At 43.5% G+C, this 23812-nt stretch overlaps 1 protein-coding gene across 6 annotated transcripts in view; it reads left to right on the top strand.

Annotated features, from left to right (window-relative positions):
- The window catches only part of PHTF2 (putative homeodomain transcription factor 2), a 196127-nt gene that overhangs the window by 108240 nt on the left and 64075 nt on the right, over positions 1-23812 (top strand). For all 6 annotated transcript variants that reach the window (XM_050936870.1, XM_050936871.1, XM_050936868.1 and 3 more), the window contains 2 exons: positions 7765-7966; positions 12095-12253. In XM_050936870.1, coding sequence (XP_050792827.1) covers positions 7765-7966; positions 12095-12253 — 361 coding nt within the window. The remainder of the gene's footprint in view (positions 1-7764; positions 7967-12094; positions 12254-23812) is intronic.

The following is a 23812-nucleotide window of genomic DNA, read 5'->3' as shown; positions in this document are numbered from 1 at the left end:
GTTTGGGCATGCAGATAATCTCCACTAGTTTTTCAGAGGCACAGGAGCCAGCAAACAGAGCTGTAAACAGGGCAGTTTGAGGGGGAGTTTTCAGGGAAGACTAGGAGAATGAGGCAGAAGAACAGACAGGCTAGTGAAGGGAGTATGTGGTGTTCTGGCAGTGTTGTGGTGCTTGTTGAGCGTTTGTTTTGCTGTAGGTGGTGGTGTTTTGGTTTTGATTTGGTTTGTGTTTTTCCTGGGGACTTAGCAGCACTTAGGTGGGAAGGCTATGACAGATAGAGGTAGCAATGGTAGTAACCCAAGCCGTGGAAGACACATTGAAGATGTCTGGATGTGGAAGCTGCGGTATGTACATGATCCTGGAGAGGCTACCTGAAAAGAGTTCCATCAGCATGAAGTGTCGCCTGATAGAGCTGATGGAAGAAAAGATTGGAGGATTGGAGATGCAGGTGGAAACTCTGAGTTTAGAAGGGAGTTCGAGCAGATGATGGAGCAAAGACGTGAGGAGGCTGAAAGGAAAAGCTCAGACTTGCAGATGAAAGCAGGACCAAAGAACTCTGAGGGGAGACTGCTGGGTGAGGAAAGTGGACAGTGGAAGCATGTGATTATTTCTCCTCCATTAGCCCATCTTTTCCTCTGCCTGGTTCTCTTAGAGTTCAGGAACAGGTTTGCAGAGTTGGAAAATGAAGAAGAGGCACAGCAGATGGTCACTGAAGGTGAGAGGGCAAGGAAGAAGAGAAGAGCAGCTAGTCCTATAGGAAGATGGAAAGAGTCAATAGAGAGAACACCAAATATGAGCCCCAAGAGGATTCAGGATGGGTTGCAGAGGATTGCAAAGGAGAACAGGAATTGAGAGGACTTGCAGCCAGATGGAACAGAGGATAGACTGGAGAATCACAACATCACCAGGAAAAGGCAGGTCTATATGATTGGGGAACAATAGACAGGCCTGTAACCAGAGCTGATCCAGAGAACAGAAGGGTGTGTTGTCTGCCGGGTGCTAACGTGGGATGTGGACCTGAGGCTGAAGAGGATCCTAACGGTAGTGGGAAAGAATCCACTGATTGCCCTTCATGTGGGAACGAATGATACGGCTAGATTCTCGCTGTAACATCTCAAGGGAGACTATGCCAGGCTGGGGAAGACACTTAAGAAAATCGAGGCTCAGGTGATCTCAGTGGGATTCTGCCTGTTCCTAGAGAAGGGCAACAAAGGTCTGACAAGATTATGATGATCAACAGATGGCTCAGGTAGTGGTGCTATAAGGAGGGCTTTGGGATGTATGGCCACTGGGAGGCATTCCTGGACAGAGGAATGTTCTCTTGGGATGGACTTCACCTGAGTACGGAGGGAAGTAGACTTCTAGGATAGAGGCTGGCACAACTGATTGAGAGCTTTAAACTAGGAATTTAGGGGAGATGGTTGGGAGATATTCAGGTAATTTCCACACCAGATTTTAACATTAAGAGAGACGAAAATGAAGTAAGAAAGGATACAGTTGTGGGTAGGAGAATGGACATAAGGAGGAAGGGGGTAGTGTAGATACCAGTCTAATAGGTGATACTGGCGGTACAATGTCTGTGCCTAATCGAGTAAAGAATGTGAGTGAAACTAAACAGAAAAAATTAAGATGTTTGTACACCAATGTGAGGAGCCTAGGTAACAAAATAGAGGAACTAGAGTTACTGGTGCAGGAAGTGAAACCAGATATTATAGGGATAACAGAAACATGGTGGAATAGTAGTCATGACTGGAGTACAGGTATTGAAGGGTATGTGCTGTTTAGAAAAGACAGAAATAAAGGCAAACGTGATGAAGGTTTGTATATCAATGATGAGGTAGACTGTAAAGAAATAAGAAGTGATGGAATAGATAAGACAGAATCTGTCTGGGCAAAAATCATTTTGGGGAAGAAAGCTACTAGAGTCTCCTCTGGGATAGTGCTTGGGGTGTGCTATAGACCACCGGGATCTGATTTGGATATGGATAGAGATCTCTTTAATGTTTTTAATGAAGTAAATACTAACAGGAATTGTGTGATCATGGGAGACTTTAACTTCCCAGATATAGACTGGAGTACAAGTACTAATAATAATAATGGGTTCAGATTTTCCTGGATGCAATAGCTGATGGATTCCTTCACCAAGTAATTGCTGAACCAACAAGAAGGGGATGCCATTTTAGATTTGGCTTTGGTGAGTAGTGAGGACCTCATAGAAGAAATGGTTGTATGAGACAACCTTGGTTCGAGTGATCATGAGCTAATTCAGTTCAAACTAAATGGAAGGATAAACAAAAATAGATCGGTGACTAGAGTTTTTTATTTTAAAAGGGATAACTTTAAAAAATTAAGGAAATTAGTTAGGGAAGTGGATTGAATTGAAGAACTTGTGGATCTAAAGGTGGAGGAGGCCTGGAATTACTTCAAGTCAAAGCTGCAGAAACTATCAGAAGCCTGCATCCCAAGAAAGGGGGAAAAAATTCATAGGCAGGAGTTGTAGACCAAGCTGGACGAGTAAGCATTTCAGAGAGGTGATTAAGAAAAAGCAGAATGCCTACAAGAAGTGGAAGATGGGAGGGATAAGCAAGGAAAGCTATTTTATTGAGGTCTGAACATGTAGGGATAAAAGCCAAACGCCATGTAGAGTAGGACCTTGCAAAGGGAATTAAACCAATCGGAAAAGGTTCTATAGCCATATAAATAAGAAAACAAAGAAAGAAGAAGTGGGACCACTAAACACTGAGGGTGGAGTGGAGGTTAAGGATAATCTACGCCTAGCCCAATATTTAAACAAATACTTTACCTCAGTTTTTAATGAGGAGCTTAGGGATAATGGCAGGATGACAAATGGGAATGAGGCTATGGAGGCTGATATTACCACATCCGAGGTAGAAGCCAAACTCGCACAGCTTAATGGGATGAAATCAGGGGGCCCAGATAATCTTCATCCAAAAATATTAAAGGAACTGGCACATGAAATTGCAAGCCCATTAGCAAGAATTTATAATGAATCTGTAAACTCAGGGGTTATACCATATGACTGGAGAACTGCTAACGTAGTTCCTATTTTTAAGAAAGGGGGGAAAAGTGATTCGGGCAGGGGCTGCTCTAGCCATTTCGGCACCTCAAGCATGGTGGCACGCCTCTGGGGGTGCTCTGCCGGTCGCCGGTCCCGCGGCTTCACGCAGACGTGCCTGTGGAGGGTCCGCTGGTCCCACGGCTCCAATGGACCTCTCGCAGGCATGCCTGTGGATGCTCCACCGAAGCCACGGGACCAGTGGACCCTCCGCAGGCACGCCTGTGGGAGGTCCACTGGAGCTGCCTGCCGCCCTCCCGGTGACTGGCAGAGCACCCCCCACGACATGCCGCCCCAAGCACGCGCTTGGCGTGCTGGGGCCTGGAGCGGCCCCTGGAGCCGGGTAACTACAGATCTGTTAGTTTGACATCTGTAGCATGTAAGGTCTTGGAAACAATTTTGAAGGAAAAAGTAGTTAAGGACATAGAGGTCAATGGTAATTGGGACAAAATACAACATGGTTTTACAAAAGGTGGATCGTGCCAAACCAACCTGATCTCCTTTTTTTAGAAAATAACAGATTTTTTAGACAAAGGAAACACAGTGGATCTAATTTACCTCGATTTTAGTAAGGCATTTGATATGGTTCCACATGAGGAATTATTAATTAAATAGGAAAAGACGGGGATCAATATGAAAATTGAAAGATGGATAAGGAACTGGTTAAAGGGGAGACTACAGTGGGTTATACTAAAAGGTGAACTGTAAGACTGGAGACAGGTTACTAGTGGAGTTCCTCAGGGATCAGTTTTGGGACCAATCTTATTTAATCTTATTACTGACCTTGGCACAAAAAGTGGGAGTGTGCTAATAAAGTTTGCAGATGATACAAAACTAGGAGGTAGAGTCAATACAGAGAAGGACCAGGATATCATACAGGAAGATCTGGATGACCTTGTAAACTGAGGTAATAGTAATAGGCTGAAATTTAATAGTGAAAAGTGCAAGGTTATGCATTTAGGGATTAATAACAAGATCTATTGTTATAAGCTGGGGATTCATCAGTTGGAAGTAACAGAGGAGGAGAAGGATCTCGGAGTATTGGTTGATCACAGAATGACTATGAGCCGCCAATATGATATAAGTTAATGTGGTCGTGGGATGTATCAGGCGAGGTATTTCCAGTAAAAAATAAGGAGGTGTTAGTACCCGTTACACAAGACACTGCTGAGACCTCATCTTGAATACTGTGTGCAGTTCTGGTCTCCCATGTTTAAGAAGAATGAATTCAAACTGGACCAGGTACAGAGAAGGGCTACTAAGATGATCTGAGGAATGGAAAACCTGTCTTATGAAAGGACACTCAAAGAGCTTGGCCTGTTTAGCCTAACCAAAAGAAGGCTGAGTAGAAATATGATTGCTCTCTATAAATATATCAGAGGGATAAATACCAGGGAGGGAGAAGAATTATTTAAGTTCAGTACTAATGTGGACACAACAAATGGATATAAACTGGCCATCAGGAAGTTTAGTCTTGAAATTAGACATAGGTTTCTAACCATGACAGGAGTGAAATTCTGGAACAGCCTTCCAAGGGGAGTAGTGGGGGCAAAAGACATATCTGTCTTCAAGACTAAGCTTGGTAAGTTTGTGGAAGGGATGGTATGATGGAATAGCCTAATTTTCGCAATTAATTGATCTTTGACTATTAGCGGTAAATATGTCCAACGGCCTGTGATGGGATGTTCGATGGGGTGGGATCTGAGTTACTACAGAGAATTCTTTCCTGGGTGTCTGGGTGGTGAGTCTTGCCCACATGCCTAGGGTTTAGCTGATCACCATATTTGGGGTCAGGAAGGAATTTTCCTCCAGGGCAGATTGGCAGAGGCCCTGTGGGGGCTTTGCCTTCCTCTGCAGCATGGGGCATGGGTCACTTACTGGAGGATTCTCTGCACCTTGAAGTCTTTAAACCATGATTTGAGGACTTCAGTAGCTCAGACATAGGTTAGGAGTTTTACAGGCACCTGTAATAAAACTCTAACCTATATGGATGGGTGAGATTCTGTGGCCTGCGTTGTGCAGGAGGTCAGACTAGACAATCATAATGGTCCCTTCTGATCTTAAAGTCTCTGACTCTTAAGTTCTTGGATTCACTTAGCTTGTCTTCCTTAAGAATTGCTGTTAGCTTATTGTCATATTAAAGTCCAGTGCAACAGCCAGGCTATAGTGGTGGATGTAAGTGGAAGGGAAAACTTGCAGACCTCATCTCCTATTGCAAGTTTTCTGTGCTTGAGCAGGGGTCCAGTTTTATCTGCTTCTGGCAAGGATAAAGTCATAACAGATTGGATGACACAACAGGAGTCCCCTTTACAACCTCAGTTATTTCAGGAAATTTGCGAAAGGCTGGGGCAACCATCTGATGGGCTTGGGGTATCTCTAAGAAGGTAGCAAAGTTAATTAAACACTTATCCAGGAATTTCAACCCTGGACTCCTTGAGATGAATGTGTTCTCTCCAGATTGGAAATAGGCTTCTGATTTCAGTCACACCATTCTCCTGTTCCCTAGATTTTTAACAAAAGTCAGACAGCACAGCTATCATCTTGGTGATTCTAGGTAACTTCATAATCTGTTTCACATGAGTGGCCATCTCCTGGCAATTGAATCTGCTTCCCAGAAAAGATCTCTTAACCTAGGGCCTCATTCAGTTAATCGGTCCAGAACTTGTTTCTGATGACTTGGAAATTTGAATGACTCTAGAACTTAGACAAGTGTGTTTTTTGTGTGTGTGTGTGTGTGTGTGTGTGTGTGTGTGTGTGTGTTCGAGGGGGGGAGGGGAGGTTGTGGGTTTTTTTTGTTTGTTTGTTAGTATAATCCAGGATCTGAAATCTTATTTCTGGGAAAGAGAAGGGCAATGACATTTATTCCTGCATCCTTCAATGGTTCTTGATAAGCCTTAAGGTGAATTCTCTACAAGTTCCCTCTTGAGCAAGTTCTACAATACACAGGTCTGCCTTGGGTAGCAGGGTGAAGCATCCCAAACCCTGCCTGAAGCAACATGCATTCTTTTCTTTACAATAGCCAAAACATAATCTATTATTTAGAGTACTTAGTTTTTAATGTGTTTTGAGTCCCCTATTTGAACCTATGAAGGTTTTTTTGAAAGAAGTGTTTTTAGTTGCCATAACTTTGGCTTGTAGGTGGGAGAGCTCAGTTTCCCCGTTTCTCCATTCTAACATCACATTTTCCAGATCAAGGGGTGTTCTGCCTCCCCCGTATGGCCCCACAAATTTATTTCATACTTTTAAAGTTCAGATGAAGGTTACTTGCCAACAGTGGGAGTTCTTCGAGAGGAGCCTTATTATGATCCAAATACAGGGAGATATAGTGGTGGTCCAGTTGCACCACCAGTTTCTCTCTCAATAAAGGGGATATACAGAAGAAAGAACTCACGTAACTTAATGTCTTACCTACCTTGTGTCCAGAGCCCTCTACTTCCACAAGAAAGCTTCATGGTTTGGACATACACTTGTAATCCAGAAATCTAAAATGCAGGTGTTTACCTACTTCATATAGCTTTGTACCACCTTGCTCTGTTACAAGATCTCCATTGCTCACTGGGTAAAGATTTTGATCCAACAGTGCCTGTAAGACATGTCCAAAGTGTGTCAATCTCAAGGGCTTGCAGGTCTGAGCTATCTGCCTCATCGGTTGATAAATTAGCCACCTGCTCTTTTTCCTTCACACGTTCACCACTACTATCAGTTGGAAGCCACCGTACATACCAGGTAGTAATTTGGAAGTGCAGTCATCCAAACTCCACTGTTGTAAGCCATTCTTTAGAGTTTCCACTTATGTCTGCTGATTACTCAGATATGTCGGCGTGTAGGACGGGAAGAGAAGCACACAGGACAGGGAAGATTATTCTAAGGGTTGTAGAACTAGAATTATTCTAATTTCTAGTTTCTCTCTCTTTTTCTGTCCTACCTCCTTCCTGCCTCCAATTAGTGTGTCATTTGAAATAGGCTATATATATTTGCACTGCTCTTTTGTGCTTTGTCAGGGGAAGACTTAGGCTAGGAACTTTAACACTAATAGTCATACTGTTGCCAGGTAATATGGGAGACTGCAGCAACCTGGTTTACGCATCTGAAAATCTCCTAATTAGCATAAACTTTTAAATTGATGATGAAGCAAAATGAAGGTAGGCCAAAAAGTTAAACTTTTGGATAGCTGTTTTCATTTTAATTCAATATATGATTGATTAATGCTTCATGCAAGAGTATGCAAGGAATATGAAATTTTAATTTCAATCAGTACCAGTTAAAAATTCCTGAGAATCAACAGCTATTTGGGCATTCCTTTACGTTTCGGTTTGATACAAAAATGTGATACAAAAATGTATTCCATTCAGAACTTGCAGTTGGCTTTGTCAAGTTGCTGTTATAAAGCCTGGTAAAATACAACTTTTCTTGGTCTTTATCTCTTCTTTCAGTACCGTAATATATATTCTTTCATGTGCTGGATGTTTCATTTGGTATTCTATATTCCTTCAGTTGTAACAGATAAGCTTTAAATGGTGAAAAGTAGCATAGATACTACTGAATCAGATTTAGATTACTAGTTTTCATCCATCTCAACAATGCAGTCAAAATAGTTGGGGGAGAAGGGTAAGAAAGGACATACACAATAACAGTCATATAGTAATTTTATGTGCGTGTTTGTTCTTGTTTTGTTTTTTAAATCTAGATCAAAGAAAGCCAAGAATTCAATAGATAAATCAACAGAGACTGATAATGGCTATGTCTCCCTTGATGGGAAAAAGACAGTTAAAAGCAGTGAAGATGGAGTACAGACCCATGAGCCTCACTGTGAAGTGATTAGGCCAGAAGAGGGAGGTTGGAGCACAGGAACTATGAGAAACGCATACAACAATCATAGTCCTCACAAAGTAAGCATGGTTCATTGTTTCATAACTAACAGTACTGTGTCCAATTATATGCACACCATATTACCACAGCAGTTTAGATAGGTTCCCGTTTATATTTTGACCCTGTGTTTTTTAAACTTAAAAAAAAAAAAAAAAGACGACTTGTGTTAGGATACTAAGGGCCTAAGTGCAAGATGTAGTTCTGGGTTTCTTGCTCTTAAATTTTTCCTTATTTTCTCTTCACTGTCCTATCAATATTTTCTTCCTTCAAGAAGAAATCTCCACCAAAATCTCAAGGCAATATTTTAATAAAAAGAAATAAAAGAAAAATATCTACAGGTAGACAAAATGCACTGCAAGCAACTGAATTTTGCATAAAAGACTTTAAACCTTTTTGTAGTGATCTCTGGAGTCCTCTTTCTCTGGCAAAATGTGTTGGGAAATTACATACTATGTTGAACAACGTAGGCCATCCCAAAGGCAAAAATACTGCTTTTCAGAAGTATTTTATTATATCTAAATTGTGGTAACTTATGCGAGTGCTACTTCATAACTATTTTGCCAGAGACACAATGGGAGAACCCCAGTAGCACTAGTCACCCAGGATTGGGCAAGTGCATATCTATGGCTCAACTCCTACCACAGGAACCTCATTTTACTGACTTCTAGGTTCTCTGATTTTCTTTAACTTGACTCACCATGTGTCCTTGTATTTCTTATTTGTTTTAGCCTTCATTAGAAGGCTTTGCTTCTACCTCACCTGCCACTGTTAGATTTTTCTCTGTAATGGGTCTGCTTCTTGGCTACAGTTGGACACATTTCACAGTAATGATGGTTTCCAAAATTCAGACAAACCTCCATACCTTCAAAGGGTTCGTGGTTTCTCCTTCCCCTTCTCTTGTTAAGTGCTGAGATCTGCAAGTGTTTTCTTTCCTTCCCTTCCCCAAGGAAGTGAAGAGGCACTCTGAAATGCAGAGCACCAAGGGGATTGGAGAGAAGAAAGATAGTCTTCAGAAAGCAGAGCATAATGAGTAGGAAGGATGTGTTGCTCATCTTGGAGCTTGGCTGGTTAGATCTGGTAGCTCTCAGTTCTCCTATTTCACCTTACTTCATTCTCCTCCAAAACAACTCTACCATTATTGGTACATGAAGAGTTGGAAGTGCAGCATTTAAGGAAAGCGAAGGGAAGCAAATGAGGAGCAGCCTATTATTCTACCTCCTAGAAGGTGATGGTGGTAAAACAGAAATTTTTGCCTTAGGAAAGTTTCAGAGAGACACTGGCTTCATTCAACGAGACACATTTTTTAAGGAGGGACCCGTTTTGGGATTTTCCATAGATAGGATCCATAGAAAGTGTAACGTATGCACTCTTTCTGTACACCTAGTTCAGGTTTTGATACACTTGGGCAAGTGAGATTTAGAATATTTGTATACGGTAGTTTTGAGTTTCATGCTTGTCCTTGATCATGTCCCTTGATGTGCATTCTACTGACTGGCACACTTAATTTGTATTTACTGAGAAATTTTAGGATGCTTTCACTGATATATCGCTATCTGCTCTGGTGGCATCGTTATCATTTATAGTATGTTGAAGACAAAATAAGACTTTTTTGAAAATGTTTCTAGAAAAAGTCAGTTTCCTCCATGTGGTTTATATTGCTTTTCGTCAATCAAATGGTGAGCACGTTTTTGAAGTTCCAAGCTCTCATGACACCTTTTATACACTCATAAACAGTTTTCTGGATAATTATATATGTATATAATCTATTTATTTGGAAAAACAAGGATCTCTCTAAATTTAGAATAAACTATGAAAAAAGTCTTGTTGAGGTAAATTAATTTCTATGGAAATATAAACTTGTGACATTTCCCATTACACCTATTAACATCAGAAAAAGTATTTTTCATTATTTATGAAAGAAATCAGAAAACATTATTGACACACTTGTCGCTAAATCCTGCTAATTCAGCATTTTGAAGTCTATTTTAAAAGCTTTTCTTGATTAAGGAGTCTTGATGTTTTGCTTCAAAGCAGAACTCTTGCAGCTAACAAGAAAAAACTTCAGAAAACAGGGTTTATGAACAAACAATTTTAAGAGCAGGTAATAGCCATTACTATAATTTTAATGAATGACTTATCTGTTTAATATCTATTTTTAAATTAAGTTGCCTTTTATTCCTTTAAATAACTTTGTTAAAAGAAATCTTGAGAATGGCAGAGTTCAATAAGGATGCACAGAAGCATTAGCCTTTTGTCCAAATGCCTGCAATATTGTAATTTGGAACAACAAGCACAGTATCTAAAAAGACAACCAGTATTGGCAGTATATTAAGATGCACAAGCAACACTCATGTCATACTATTGCAGACTTTCCCAATTTTCAGTAATCAAATGCTGAACAACTCAACTGTTGAAGACCTCAAAGGCACCAGCTCCGTGGGTGCTCTGGGGCTGGAGCACCCAAGGGGGAAAATTAGTGGGTACTCTGCACCCACCGGCAGTTAAGCTCCCCTCCCCTGCGCTCCCTCCTCCTCCTCCTCCTCCCCTAAGCGTGCCACATCCCCACTTCTCCCCCTATCTTCCAGCACTTCCCACCTTGCTGCCAAACAGCTGTTTGGCGGTGTAGCAAGCTCCAGAAGTGTGGGGAGGAGCGGGAGCATGGTGCGCTCAGGGGAAGAGGCGAGGCCGGGGCAGGGATTTGGGAAAGGAGTTGGAATAGGGGCAGGGAGGGAGTGGAGTTGGGGCAGGGACTTTGGGGAAGGGGTTGGAATGGGGACGGAGCAGGGGTGGAGAAGGGGCGGGGCCAGAGGCAGAGAGGGATCGAGCACCCATTGGTGGGAGCAGAAGTCGATGCCTATGGAAGACCTAATCAGACCATAAGCCCAATGCATTTAATAAAGCTATTTTATTCTCAGGCCTAGCCAAAGCCTTCTGTGCATTGCAGGTGATGGGGAAACAGCCTGAACCAATTCCCTTCACTACAAACAATGGCCTGATGCCTGATTTGCTGGGAAAAAAGGCATTACTGCAAATTCTAATTTTTACAGATTTGTGAGACCCACTCATTGCCACAACATTATTCTAAACCCTAATTTCAGGACCACCCATCCAAAGTCGCAATCCAGTGGACAAAATAATAAGTTTAACGTGCCACCCATGCTCATCCCAATGAATTGTACCCTGTGCAATGCTACCATGTCATTGCTTCAAAGTCCAAAAGTTACATGCACAACCAGAGAAACTGCAGTTACCCAGTGAGCAACATGTAACCCCATACAAACAAATGCAACAGTTGTACTTAACATTACTTATGCAACCATTAATCTGTAGGAGAGTAGGCAAATAGTCTTTATGACTAAACAACAATCAGCTGTTGAATGCTTCTTTCCCTGACAGCACACTAAAGTAAAAATCATCCTTGGAAATTTAGAAATGGGAAGGCAGAAGCCAAAGAGACTTTCATTCTTGTTCTTTATGAAACTAGAATATTTTTCTTAAAAAGAAACCCTTTAGAATAAAAACTGAAAGTTTCTTGGTGGTCCATCGTACCATTCTCCTTTTGTGGGGGCCACATCTACGTTAGTATGAAACCTAGGAATGATATATGCTCACAGTCCAAGCATTTCATAGTTGATTACTAGTTTACACTTCTTTAGGTGTGGGGGGACAGGTTGTAGAAATAAATTAAATTTTAAGATTGGAAAAAGCTGTCAATAATGTAAACTACTGTGTTTGAGAGGACAAAACCAAGAATAGAATGTTGCTTTCTTTTCTTTTGAGGTCACTGTCATGCACCATTTGGGGTTGCTGTAATTTCACCTAAAACATTACTTGGAACATAAATATCTTGAATCCATTCTGCAGTATAGTATAAATTTGCCTGACATACGACTGCTGTGCAATGATTAATCACCTAGGAGTATGTTAATCTTCTATTGTACATTGCCTCTAGTATCACCTTTCCATGCAGTCAATAACCTAAAGAGGGAAACTGTTTTCTATGCCCTACTCAACAAAAGGGGATTATTAAATATTTTTTAATTAAAAGAATTGAGGAGAGAAAATTGATTGCAGTATTTAAGATGAATTAAAAGACCATTATGAAAAAATAGTGTGATTTACTAATACTAAATTGTTAATTGGTCTAGGATACACACAGGACAGTAACAAATGTATCTGATGAAGTTTCAAGTGAGGAGGAACCTGAATCTGGATATCCCTTACGCCGTAATGTAGAACGTGCTTCTAGTGACTGTGCTCTTCGAAACAGAAAATCTCACCATTATAAGAAACACTACCCTGTGGAGGTATGTTCTTTTCTGAAAAGTCCTTTTTGTAACTGATTTGCCAACATTTCCATTGAGCTTATTTCTTCTGAACTCATTCTGGATCACTGGAATTTAGTGGTGATCTTGTCAATATTAATAATTCATGACATTTGTTAAAAATATTCCTGTGAAGTAACTGTCTTTGGGAATCATTGCGATTTGATTTAGCATGTTTTTCACATCTTGGGGGCAGGTCCACAATACGGATAATTGGTCTGTTGCTATGCTCTTACACCCCATCATAGCAGAGCTTTGCTGCTTTCTATTTTGCCTTCCAAAAGCAGCCCCATTATGCAGCAACCACCTCCTTTGGAGGTACATGTTTCTAGGAAACTAGTGGTTTCCTCTTATGTGAGAAAGAAAGCTTTCTTGCCAGAGATTTGGCAGGCTGTTTTCCAGCAATCTGTTTGCACTTTTAGTCATCACTGTGTTGATGCTAGTGCTTTCTCCATGTTGTAGTTCAGACTGCATCCCTGCTTCTTTTACCATTGTCTCCAATAAGTCCATTAGCCCATATGAGGGGAACTCTGATCAGACAAGAGAATTTGATTCTACCTCCAGGTTCTATTGTGAGAGGATCCACCAATGTGAATGTTCTCCTAGATATGAGTATGTAACGTTCTTTAAAAAGGTCAGTTTTTCAATTACTCAGAATATGCTGTATGCTATTGAAGCCACAATTGTTGCTGTTGCATGGCAGCAAAAGAAGTTCCAGTGTTCTGATTTAAAGAGCTACATAGTGAAGTCAAAGAGCAGAGCAGCAATCCAGCAGTCCCTTATTGGTGGAGTCCTTCATAGAAATGAAATTCGGATGTGGGGAAGCAAATGGAAATAGAATTCTTGGATAACAACTTGTATCATTTTGCTGAAGGCATGCAGATTTTAAAGCAAACCAGTGAATACTTAGTATTCCAGCTAGGGCTGTCAAACAGTTAAAAAAAAATTAATTGTGATTAATCGCAAGATTTAAAAAATCATTGTGATTAATCGCAGTTTTAATCACACTGTCAAACAATAATAGAATACCATTTATTTAAATATTTTTGGATGTTTTTTACATTTTCAAATATATTGATTTCAATTAAAACACAAAGTGTACAGTTCTCACTTTATTTTTATTACAAATATTTGCACTGTAAAAAATAAACAAGGTGGTATTTTTCCATTCACCCCACACATGTACTGTAGTGCAAGCTCTTTATCATGAAAGTGTAACTTACAAATGTAGATTTTTTTTTTATGTAACTGCACTCAAAAATAAAACAGTGTAAAACTTTAGAGCCTGCAAGTCCACTAAGTCCTTCTTGTTCAGCCAATTGCTGTGACAAACAAGTTTGTTTACATTTACAGGAGATAATGCTGCCTGCTTCTTATCTACAATGTCACCTGAAAGGGAGAGCAGGTGTTTGCATGGCACTGGTATAGCTGATGTTGCAAGGTATTTACATGCCAGATATGCTAAACATTTGTATGCATCCAAAGCAGTGTGTACAGACTCACATTCATATTCATCATCTGAGTCAGATGCCACCAACAGAAGGTTGATTTTCTTTTTGGTAGTTCGGGTTCTGTAGTATTGAATTGTAGTGTTGCTCTTTTAAGATTTCTGACACCATGTTTCACACCTCATTCTCTCTGATTTTGGGAGACACATCAGATTCTTAAACCTGAGTACTGTAGCTATCTCTGGAAATCTTATATTGGTACCTTCTTTGCATTTTGTAAAATCTGCAATTGAAGTGTTCTTAAACTGAACAACATATGCTGGGTCATCATCCAAGATAGCCATAACACAAAATATATGGCAGAATGCGGGTAAAACCACAGAACGGAAGACATACAGTTCTCCCCCAGGGAATTCAGTTACAAATTTAATAAACGCATTATTTTTTTTACAAGCACCTCTGCATGGAAACATGTCCTCTAGAAGCCTCAAGGGGCATACGAATGTTTAGCATATCTGGCACGTAAATAACTTGCAATGCCAGCTACAAAAGTGCCATGGGAACTCCTGTTTTCACTTTCAGATGACGTAAATAAGAAGCAGGCAGCAGTAAATTTAAACAAACTCGTTTGTCTTAGTGATTGACTGAACAAAAAGTAGGACTGAGTGGACTTGTAGGCTCCAAAGTTTTACATTGTTTTGTTTTTAAGTGCAGTTAGGTAACAAAAAAAATCGACGTTTGTAAGTTGCACTTTCACAATAAAGAGCTTGCATTACAGTACTTGTATGAGGTGAATACAAAAATACTATTTATTTTATCATTTTTACAGTGCAAGTATTTGTAATAAAAATGATATAAAATAATCACTGTACACTTTGTATTCTAGTGTTTAACTGTGCGATTCAAACTGCGATTGATCCTGATTAATTTTTTAATCAAGTTAATTTGTTTTGAGTTAATTGCTTGAGTTAACAGTGATTAATTGACATCTGTAATTCCAGCAGATTCTTTCAAATGTCCTTTATCACCACAGGCTATATTCTTGCCTCACATTTGTAGGAGCAGTGGTTCTTCTTCAAGTAGGTGCACCCATGTTTTCCACTCACTGGATTTGGAGAAATTTGCCTAGCTGCACCTGTAGAGGGGTGATGCTCATGCCTCATGGCTATAGTCCCTCCCCATGGTACATGAGGCAGCACCACCTGGACTCCTCTCAGTTCCTTCTTACCACCTGTGGCTAGAGTCAGAGCTCAGTGTGGTCTTATTTCACAACTAGTTTAGTTTTTCCCTCATTGTTGATACTTAGTAATACCCTGAGGACAGGTCTACACTTAAAATGCTGCAGAGGTGCAACTGCACTGGTGCAGCTGTGCTGTTGTACCACTTCAATGAAGATGCTACTATGCCATTGGGAGAGCATTTCCTGTCAGTGTAGTTAATCCACCTTTGCAAGACTGGTAGTTATGCCGGTGGGAGAAGCCCTCCTATTGACAGTGCTGTCTACACTGGAGGTTAGGTTGATATAACTGTATCACTGAAGATTGTGGATTTTTCACAGCTCTGAGCAATGTAGTTATACCAGTGTAAGTTTATAGTGTAAACCTAGCCCTAGTGTTAAGATTAGTATTAAGGCATGGCTACACTTGCGGAGATGTAGAGCGCTTTGAGTTAAACCAGACTTCAGAGAGTGCAGTAGGGAAAGCACTGCAGTCTGTCCACACTGACAGCTGCAAGCACACTGGCGTGGCCACATTTGCAGCTCCTGCAGCAGCATTTGAAGCAGTGCATTATGGGCAGCTATCCCACAGAGCACCTCGTCCTATTCTGGTGCTGTGATTTGTGAGAGAGGGGTGTGGGATGCAGGGCATTCTGGGTCCTGTTCCAACGCCCTGTGATGCATCAGTTCGCATCCCAGCAATCCCTCTGCTTCCATCAACATTTGGCGCCATCTTTCAACGTTTTTTGTGCAGCACGTTCTGTCTTCCTTTTTGGTCTGTGGGAATGGAGCCTGAACTGCTGAGGAATATGCTGACGAGTCTCATCAGCACGTCATGTTTGGCAGTTGAGTTACTCCTTAAGATCCTAACTGACAGTGAGGACTCCAACAATGATATCTATTCGAGTAACGCATACGACACGAGATTGCTTGTGGCATTTACAGACATGCTCACCACCGTGGAACGCCGCTGTTGGGCTCGGGACACAAGCACTGAGTGGTGGAATCACATTGCCATACATGTCAAGGATGGCAAGCAGTGGCTGCAGAACTTTCAGATAAGAAAAGCCACTTTTGTGAGGAGCTCACCCCCACCCTGCAGCGCAAGGACATGGGATTGAGAGCTGCCCTGAGGGTGGAGAAGCAGGTGGCTGTTGCAATCTGGAAGCTGGAAACTCCAGACAGTTACTGATTGGTCGCTAACCAGTTTGGAGTGGGAAAGTCTACCACTGGAATTGTGTTGATGCAAGTTTTCAGGGCCATTAATCGCATCCTGCTCAGAAGAACTGTGACTCTGGGTAATGTACATGACATTGTGGCTGGCTTTGCACAAATGGGTTTCCCTAACTACGGAGGAGCGATAGATGGGACTCATATTCCAATTCTGACACCAGCCCACCTAGCTTCTGAGTACATTAATCAGAAGGGGTATTTCTCTGTGGTTCTCCAGGCACTTGTGGATCACCGTGGGCATTTCATTGACATTAACGCAGGCTGACCCAGAAAGGTGCATGACGCACACATCTTTCAGAACACTGGCCTGTTCAGTTCAGGAAGCTGCAACTCGGGACTGTTTCCCAGACCAGAAGATCACCATAGGTGAAGTCAAAATGCCCATTGTGATCCTTGGAGACCCCGCTTACCCTTTAATGCTGTGGCTCATGAAACCCTACACAGGGAGCCTTAACAGCAGCAAGGAGCAGTTCAACAACAGGCTGAGCCGGTGCAGAATGACTGTGAAGTGTGCTTTTTGCCTTTTAAAGGGCCGCTGGCTCTCTCTGTATGGGAAGCTAGACCTGACTGATGACAGCATCCCCACAGTTGTATATCTATGTGCTGTACCCTCCATAACATTTGTGAAGGGTAGGGTGAAAGCTTCACACAGGCATGGACCTTGGAGTTTCAACACCTGGAGGCTGAATTTGAATAGCGAGAGAGCAGGGCTATTAGAGGGGCCCAGCACGGGGCTGCAAGGATTAGGGTTGCCTTGAGGGAGAAGTTTGAGGCTGAACGCCACCAGTAATGTCTGATGCCCTGCACGGGAGTGAAGTGCAGTGGTTCCAATGTTAGTAGGAATCTGTGTTTGCTATGCTGCCTTGCAGTGCCTGTTGCTTTCCTGGGCTAAGGTATCTTTTACTTTATGCACTAATAAAGAATGTTTTCAAAGCCAAAAAATCCATTTATTGAAAAGAAAATTCATTTATTGACAAGAAACGCAACTGATTGGGAAACGGAAAGGGCAAGGGGATGGGGTGGGGAACGGTACAGTCACAGATTTGCGTATGTCCTGTTACCATACTCAGCCTTCCTGCCTGGAGTGCTGTGCAATGAGTGCTGCACTTGAGCATGGCTATACAGTAACTCCTCACTTAAAGTCATCCTGGTTAACGTTGTTTCGTTGCTGATCAATTAGGGAACATGCTTGTTTAAAGTTGTACAATGCTGCCTTCTAACGTCGTTTGGCAGGCGCCTGCTTTGTCCACTGCTTGCAGGAAGAGCAGCCTGTTACAGCTAACTGGTGGGGGCTTGGAACCAGGGTGGACTGGCAGCCCCCCTATCAGCTCCCCTAAATTCCCTGTGCAGCAGCTGCCCAGCAGGCTAGCAATTGCAGCTGTCCCTCCTCCCGCTCCCATGTGCTGTTCCTGCCCTCTGCCTTGGAGCTGCTCCCTGAATCTCCTGCTTGTTGTGCAGGTGGGGGAGGGGGGAGGTTAATTTCAGAGTGTACCCCTTCCCCCTGCTCCTACATCCCACTTACCCCTTCTTCTCCATATAGGGCAAGGTGGGGACATGGACAGAGAGAGACAGAGGAAGCCTGGGGCAGCAGCTGCTGTCTCAATTTCCTGATCCACTTAAAAAGACAATGAATGCACTTAAGAATGGGTCAGCTTACTTAAAGGGGCAGTGTGCATTTCTTGCTCTCCCACACAAACAAGGTGTATGTCTCTCTGTCTGCTATGCTATGTCCCCTCCCCTCCATTCCTGCTGCCTTGTAGAGTGAGAGGCTACATTAACAAAGTGTTAACCCTTGAGGGCTCAGCTGAGTGCTAGTTCATCATTTAGCACAGGGTTCTCAAACATGGATTGGGACCCCTCAAGGGGTCATGAGGTTACTACATGGGGGGTCATGAGCTGTCAGCCTCCACCCCTAACCGTGCTTTGCCTCCAGCATTTATAATGCTGTTAAATATATAAAGTATTTTTAATTTATATAGGCGGGTTGCACTCAGAGGCTTGCTGTGTGAAAGGGGTCACCAGTACAAAAGTTTGAGAACCACTGATGAGCAGCAACGCATTCCCTGGGAAATATCCCACCCTCTTCCATTCTCTAACTTCACCACCTTAACCAAGCTTCACAATCATCATAGCTGTGAACAGTATTAAATTGTTTGTTTAAAATGTATACTCTGTGTGTGTGTGTGTGTGTGTGTGTGTGTTTTATTTTTATATATAAAAATAAAATTTTTTGTCTGATGAAAAATAATTCCCTGGAACCTAACCCCCCTATTTACATTAATTCTTATGGGGAAATTGGAGTCACTTAAATGAGACTTTAAGCGAAACGATGTTTTCAGGAACATAATTACAACGTTAAGTGAGGAGTTACTGTACTGCATGGTGATGGGGGTTGAGTGCATGGGTAAGGATCATAGTTTTCAGGGCTGGGTGGTGAAGCTACAGATGTTGGAGGCAGCTGGTGGCAATAAGAACCCGGATGTTGGGGAAAGTGAGTTGGAGGTGACATGGGGACACAGAGGAAAGAGTTCTGGGACAAGGGCTGTGGGGGGAGGGGAGAAGGGGCAGGTGCGATAGTGCTTCGCCTGCATGGCATCGAGCACCTGGATTGAGTCTGCTTGGCGCTCCATGATGTTTATCAGCTGAGCCATGCTTTGCTGCCAGAGCTCCACGCTTTTGTGCCGGCGATCCTCATTCTGCTGGCGGATCCTCCTTTCACTCTCCCTCCACTCCTGTGCTTTTAGATTCTCATCAAGTGACTGCTGCATTACTTCATGCAGCATGTCATCTTTGCTTCTACGTGGCCTCTTCCTGAGTCTTTGCAGTCTCTTGGCCGGTGATAACACGGATCGCCGAGATCTCAAGGTTGCATCTGTAGAGGTAAAATGCAACACTTAAAAGAGGCAGCATTATTCACACCAGACAGAGCAGTGATTCTCCCGTACTTAAGGAGGGTAAGTACAGTCTACACAATAGCATAATTTTCCTGTCGCAAAGCGAGCACACACAACCCATGGAGCCCCAAAATGGTGAGTAAGCACAGAGTCCAGGGGAATGATTGTTTCACGGTTATACTGTCCTCTGGGTTTCTGTGCCTTGGGGAGAGCCAACAGCTGCAGGGGACCCCTATACTGAACACAGTCCCCACATTTTCCACAAGAGTTCGTCCTGGAAGATATCTCGCTGCCGAGGGTGACCTGGGAAGCAAGGGAGGGTCGTCTTCTACAATGCGGCTTCTGCCCTGGCCCATATGCAGCTTGCCTGTATGCAGCAGTGGTATCCCTCCTGCCCCTCACGGCACAGTGGTGTGGACATGTTAGCCTGACTGGGACAAGGACTACAGTGGCTCTCCCAAGAAACCTGCACAAGCGCATTGACCAAGTTCTGGCTGAGACCTTTGAAGAGATCTTTGAGGCCGATTACCGCGATGTGAGAGCAAATTAACGCACTATTTTGCATCTAGGCATGCATGCAGCCTTAACACTCCTCGCCCCAAGAGCCTGCACTGAATAACTTCTTTCCCAAAATAAAAGCCACTTAGTGGGAACCTCCTCTAGTGTTTGTCCTTCCCCAAGCACTGGCCGCCGCGACTGGCTACCTTCCTCCTGGCTTGAAAACATCTCCTGGCTACAGGCATCTAGGGATTCTGGGGTGTCTTCCTCTGCCTCAGCACTCTTACTCCCGCTTTGCTGCTGCTCCTCCTCCTGCCTTGTTGAACTGGGCTCTGAAGTGTCCATGGTGGTACTCAGAGTGAAGGTGGGGTCACCTCCAAGTATTGCATCCAGCTCTTTGTAGAAATGGCAGGTTGTGGGGCAGCAGTTTGCCTCACGGGCTTTGCAGTAGGCATTTCCCAACTCCGTCACTTTAACCCTGCACTGCAGTGCGTCCTGGTCATGGCCTCTTTCCATCATGTCCCTTGATGCCTGCCCGAAGGTATCGTGATTACTGCGGCTGGAGCTATCATAACCTTAGTCCCAGTTTTGGACCTTAGCGTCCAAAATATGGGGGTTAGTATGAAAACCTCCAAGCTTAGTTACCAGCTTGGACCTGGTACCTGCTGCCACCACCCAAAAAAATTAGAGTGTTTTGGGGGCACTCTGGTCCCTCTGAAAAACCTTCCCTGGGGACCCAAGACCCAAATCCCTTGAGTCTCACAACAAAGGGAAATAATCCTTTTTCCCTTCCCCCCCTCCAGGTGCTCCTGGAGAGATACACAGGACACAAGCTCTGTGAAACTACACAGAGACTCCCCCCTCTCTGTTTCCCAATCCTGGAAACAAAAAGTACTTTCCTATTCCCCCAGAGGGAATGCAAAATCAGGCTAGCAATCCAACACACAGATCTCCCCGATTTCCTTCCTCCCACCAATTCCCTGGGTGAGGTACAAGACTCAAATTTCCTTGAAGTAAAGAAAACTTCAACAGGTTCTTAAAGAAAGCTTTATATAAAAAGAAAGAAAATACATACAAATGTTCTCTCTGTATTAAGATGATACAACACAGGGTCAATTGCTTAAAGAATATTGAATAAACAGCCTTATTCAAAAGAATACAAATCAAGCACTCCAGCACTTATATTCATGCAAATACCAAGAAAAGAAACCATATAACTTACTATCTGATCTCTTTGTCCTTACACTTAGAAACAGAAGACTAGAAAGTAGAAACTACTTCTCCAAAGCTCAGAGAAAGCAGGCAGCAGACAAAGACTCAGACACAAACCCTCCACCCAAAGTTGAAAAAATCCGGTTTCCTGATTGGTCCTCTGGTCAGGTGCTTCAGGTGAAAGAGACATTAACCCTTAGCTATCTGTTTATGACACGCCCCCCAAATTGCAGACAGTGGGAAGCTCACTGGCGGCGATTTCCTTCTAGAACTTTAAATAAACAGATTAATACAACACATGCACCTTTACATATACCCTAAGTATATAACTAACAGACTTCTACATTTTAAGAACACTTTTTAACTACTGAATTCTGGGAAACTCTCACGGGATGGAAGTGCATCAGCTACTTTGTTAGAAGCTCCTGTGATTGTGCTGGAAATTCAAAATCAAAATCTTAGGGAGTGAGCTTAAACTCCAACAGAAGAAAGTTGCTTGTTGTTCCCCTTGGCAGTATGAGCCACTTTAGTGGCAGCATGGTCAGTTTGTAGTTGGAACCGCCGTCCCCAACATATGGGCGTAGCTTTTCCAGGGCGTACACAAATGGCATAGCATTCCTTTCACTGACTGACCAGTGACTTTCCCTCTCAGACAGTTTCTTGCTGAGAAACACGACAGGATGGAAGTTGTGATCTGTTGCTTCCTGCATGAGCACTGCTCCTATACCACGATCAGATGCATCGGTGGTTACTAGGAAATGGCTTGTCAAAATCCGGGCCCTGATGCACAGGGTCAGACATGAGCGTTGCCTTAAGTTGGGTAAAAAGGGCCTTTGACACTCATCAAGTCCACTTAACGGCATTTGGCTGGGTCTTTTTGGTCCAGGTCGGTCCAATGTGGCAGCGATTTGGCTGTAGTGTTGGTACAAATCGCCTGTAGTATCCGGCCAAAGCCTAAGAAGGATTGGACCTGCTTCTTGACCCGTGGGACAGGCCACTTTTGGATAGCATCCACCTTGGCCTGTAGGGGGTTTATGGATTCCTCGCCCACCTGGTGCCCCAGGTAGTCCACTCTGTTTTGGCCTATTTGCACTTTTTGGCCTTAACAGTTAGTCCGGCCCGCCTGATGCGCTCAAAGACCTTTTCCAGGTGTAGTAGGTGTTCGGCGCCAGGAGTCTGAAAAAATGGCCACATCATCGAGGTAGGCAACTGCAAATTCTCCCCAGTCAGCTAGTAGACCATCTACCAGCCTCTGGAAGGGTGGCGGGTGCATTTCGAAGGCCGAAAGGAAGGACATTGAATTCATACACCCCCGCATGGGTGACGAATGCTGAACCTCATTCCTTGGCAGGTTCATTTAGCGGTACTTGCCAGTACCCCTTGGTTAAGTGCTATTGTAGAGATGACTGGGCACGTCCAACTTTTCCAATAGCTCATCAGGTAGCGTGGCATTGGATAGTTGTCCGGACGAGTTACCGCATTTAGCTTACGGTAGTCCACGCAAAAGCGTATTTCCCCATCTGGTTTGGGTACCAGAACCACTGGAGATGTCCCATGCACTGGTAGATGGGCGGATTATACCCATTGTAGCATGTTCTGGATCTCCCGTATCTATAGCAGCTTGGGCAGGAGGAGACACTCGGTAGGGGTGGTGTTTCTGATTGGGTGAGCATTACCTGTAGTCAATGGAGTGGTATGCCCGTTCAGTCCGTCCTGGGGTGGCTGAGAACAAATGGGGCGAAGCTAGTGCACAGCTCCTTGATTTGTTGCCGCTGCAGACGTTCCAGGGTGGTTGAGAGGTCACCTCTTCCACGCCACCGCTTTTTTTCCCGTCGTAGTAGACACCGTCAGGCCACTCAGCATCATCTCCCTGGACTGTAAAACTGACAAACCTGTAAGTCTCTGGAATAGAAAGGGCTTGAGAGAATTAACATGGTACACTTTAGGCTTTAGTGAGGATTGGGAAATGCTATGAGGTAGTTTACAGCTCCAGCGCTCTTGGACCGTGAAGGGCCCTTCCCATGATGCTTCCATCTTATGAGCCTGTTTGCGCCTTCAAGACCATAACCTGGTCTCCTACCTTTAAGGACCGTTCTCTGGCATGTCTGTCATACCAGGGCCTTTTGCTCTTCTTGAGCATCCTTTAGGTTCGCTCTAGCAGGGCTAAAGAGTGTCGGAGGGTGCTTTGTAGGTTGCTTACAAAGTCCAGAATGTTAGTTCCTGGAGAAGGCGTAAACCCCTCCCATTGCTGCTTCACCAACTGTAATGGCCCCTTAACCTCGTGACCATACACAAGTTCAAACGGTGAAAAACCCTAAACTGGGATGTGGTACAGCCCTGTAGGCAAAACAGCAACTGCTGCAAACACTAGGTCCAATTATTGGAGAATTCGCTGATGAATTTTCGTATCATGGCCCCCAAAGTTCCATTGAACCTTTCCACCAGGCCCATTGGGTTTGATGGTGGTATGGGGTGGCAACCAAGTGATTCACCCCATGAGTTTCCCACAGTTTTTTCCATGTCCCTGCCAGGAAATTAGGACCCTGAAAATCTGGTAAGGATGTCGGAGGGGCCAACCTACCCCTGGCAAAGATGTCTGTTAGGCCAGGCACACAGTGTTAGCCCCTGGTGTTGCCTAGAGCGACTGCTTCCGGCCATCCGGTTAGCAAAGTCCACTAAAAGTCAGTACGTACTAGCTTTCCTCTGGGCGTCTTTTTTGGGGAAAGGGCCCAGAATATCCACAGCTACTCGCTGAAAATGGGACCTCAATTATGGGGAGTGGCTGGAGAGGGGCCTTGACCTGGTCTTGAGCTTTCCCACTCTTTGGCATACCTCACAAGACCGGACATACTTGGCAACGTCCTTGCCCATCCCCTCCCAGTGGGAAGGACTTCCCCAACCGGTCCTTGGTTCTGTTTCAACCCCAGCATGGCCAACTGGGATGATCATGGGCTAAGCTTAAGTATGCCTTTCTCCCGGTACTTAGTTGGAACCACCAACTGTTTTTGCGGCTGCCATTCTTCCCGGTGTCCACCAGAAA

Source organism: Gopherus flavomarginatus, chromosome 1, assembly GCF_025201925.1.
Source record: "Gopherus flavomarginatus isolate rGopFla2 chromosome 1, rGopFla2.mat.asm, whole genome shotgun sequence".
Lineage (NCBI taxonomy): Eukaryota > Metazoa > Chordata > Testudines > Testudinidae > Gopherus > Gopherus flavomarginatus.
Note: the sequence above shows the minus strand (reverse complement) of the source record. Positions and strands in the feature narration are given on the sequence as shown.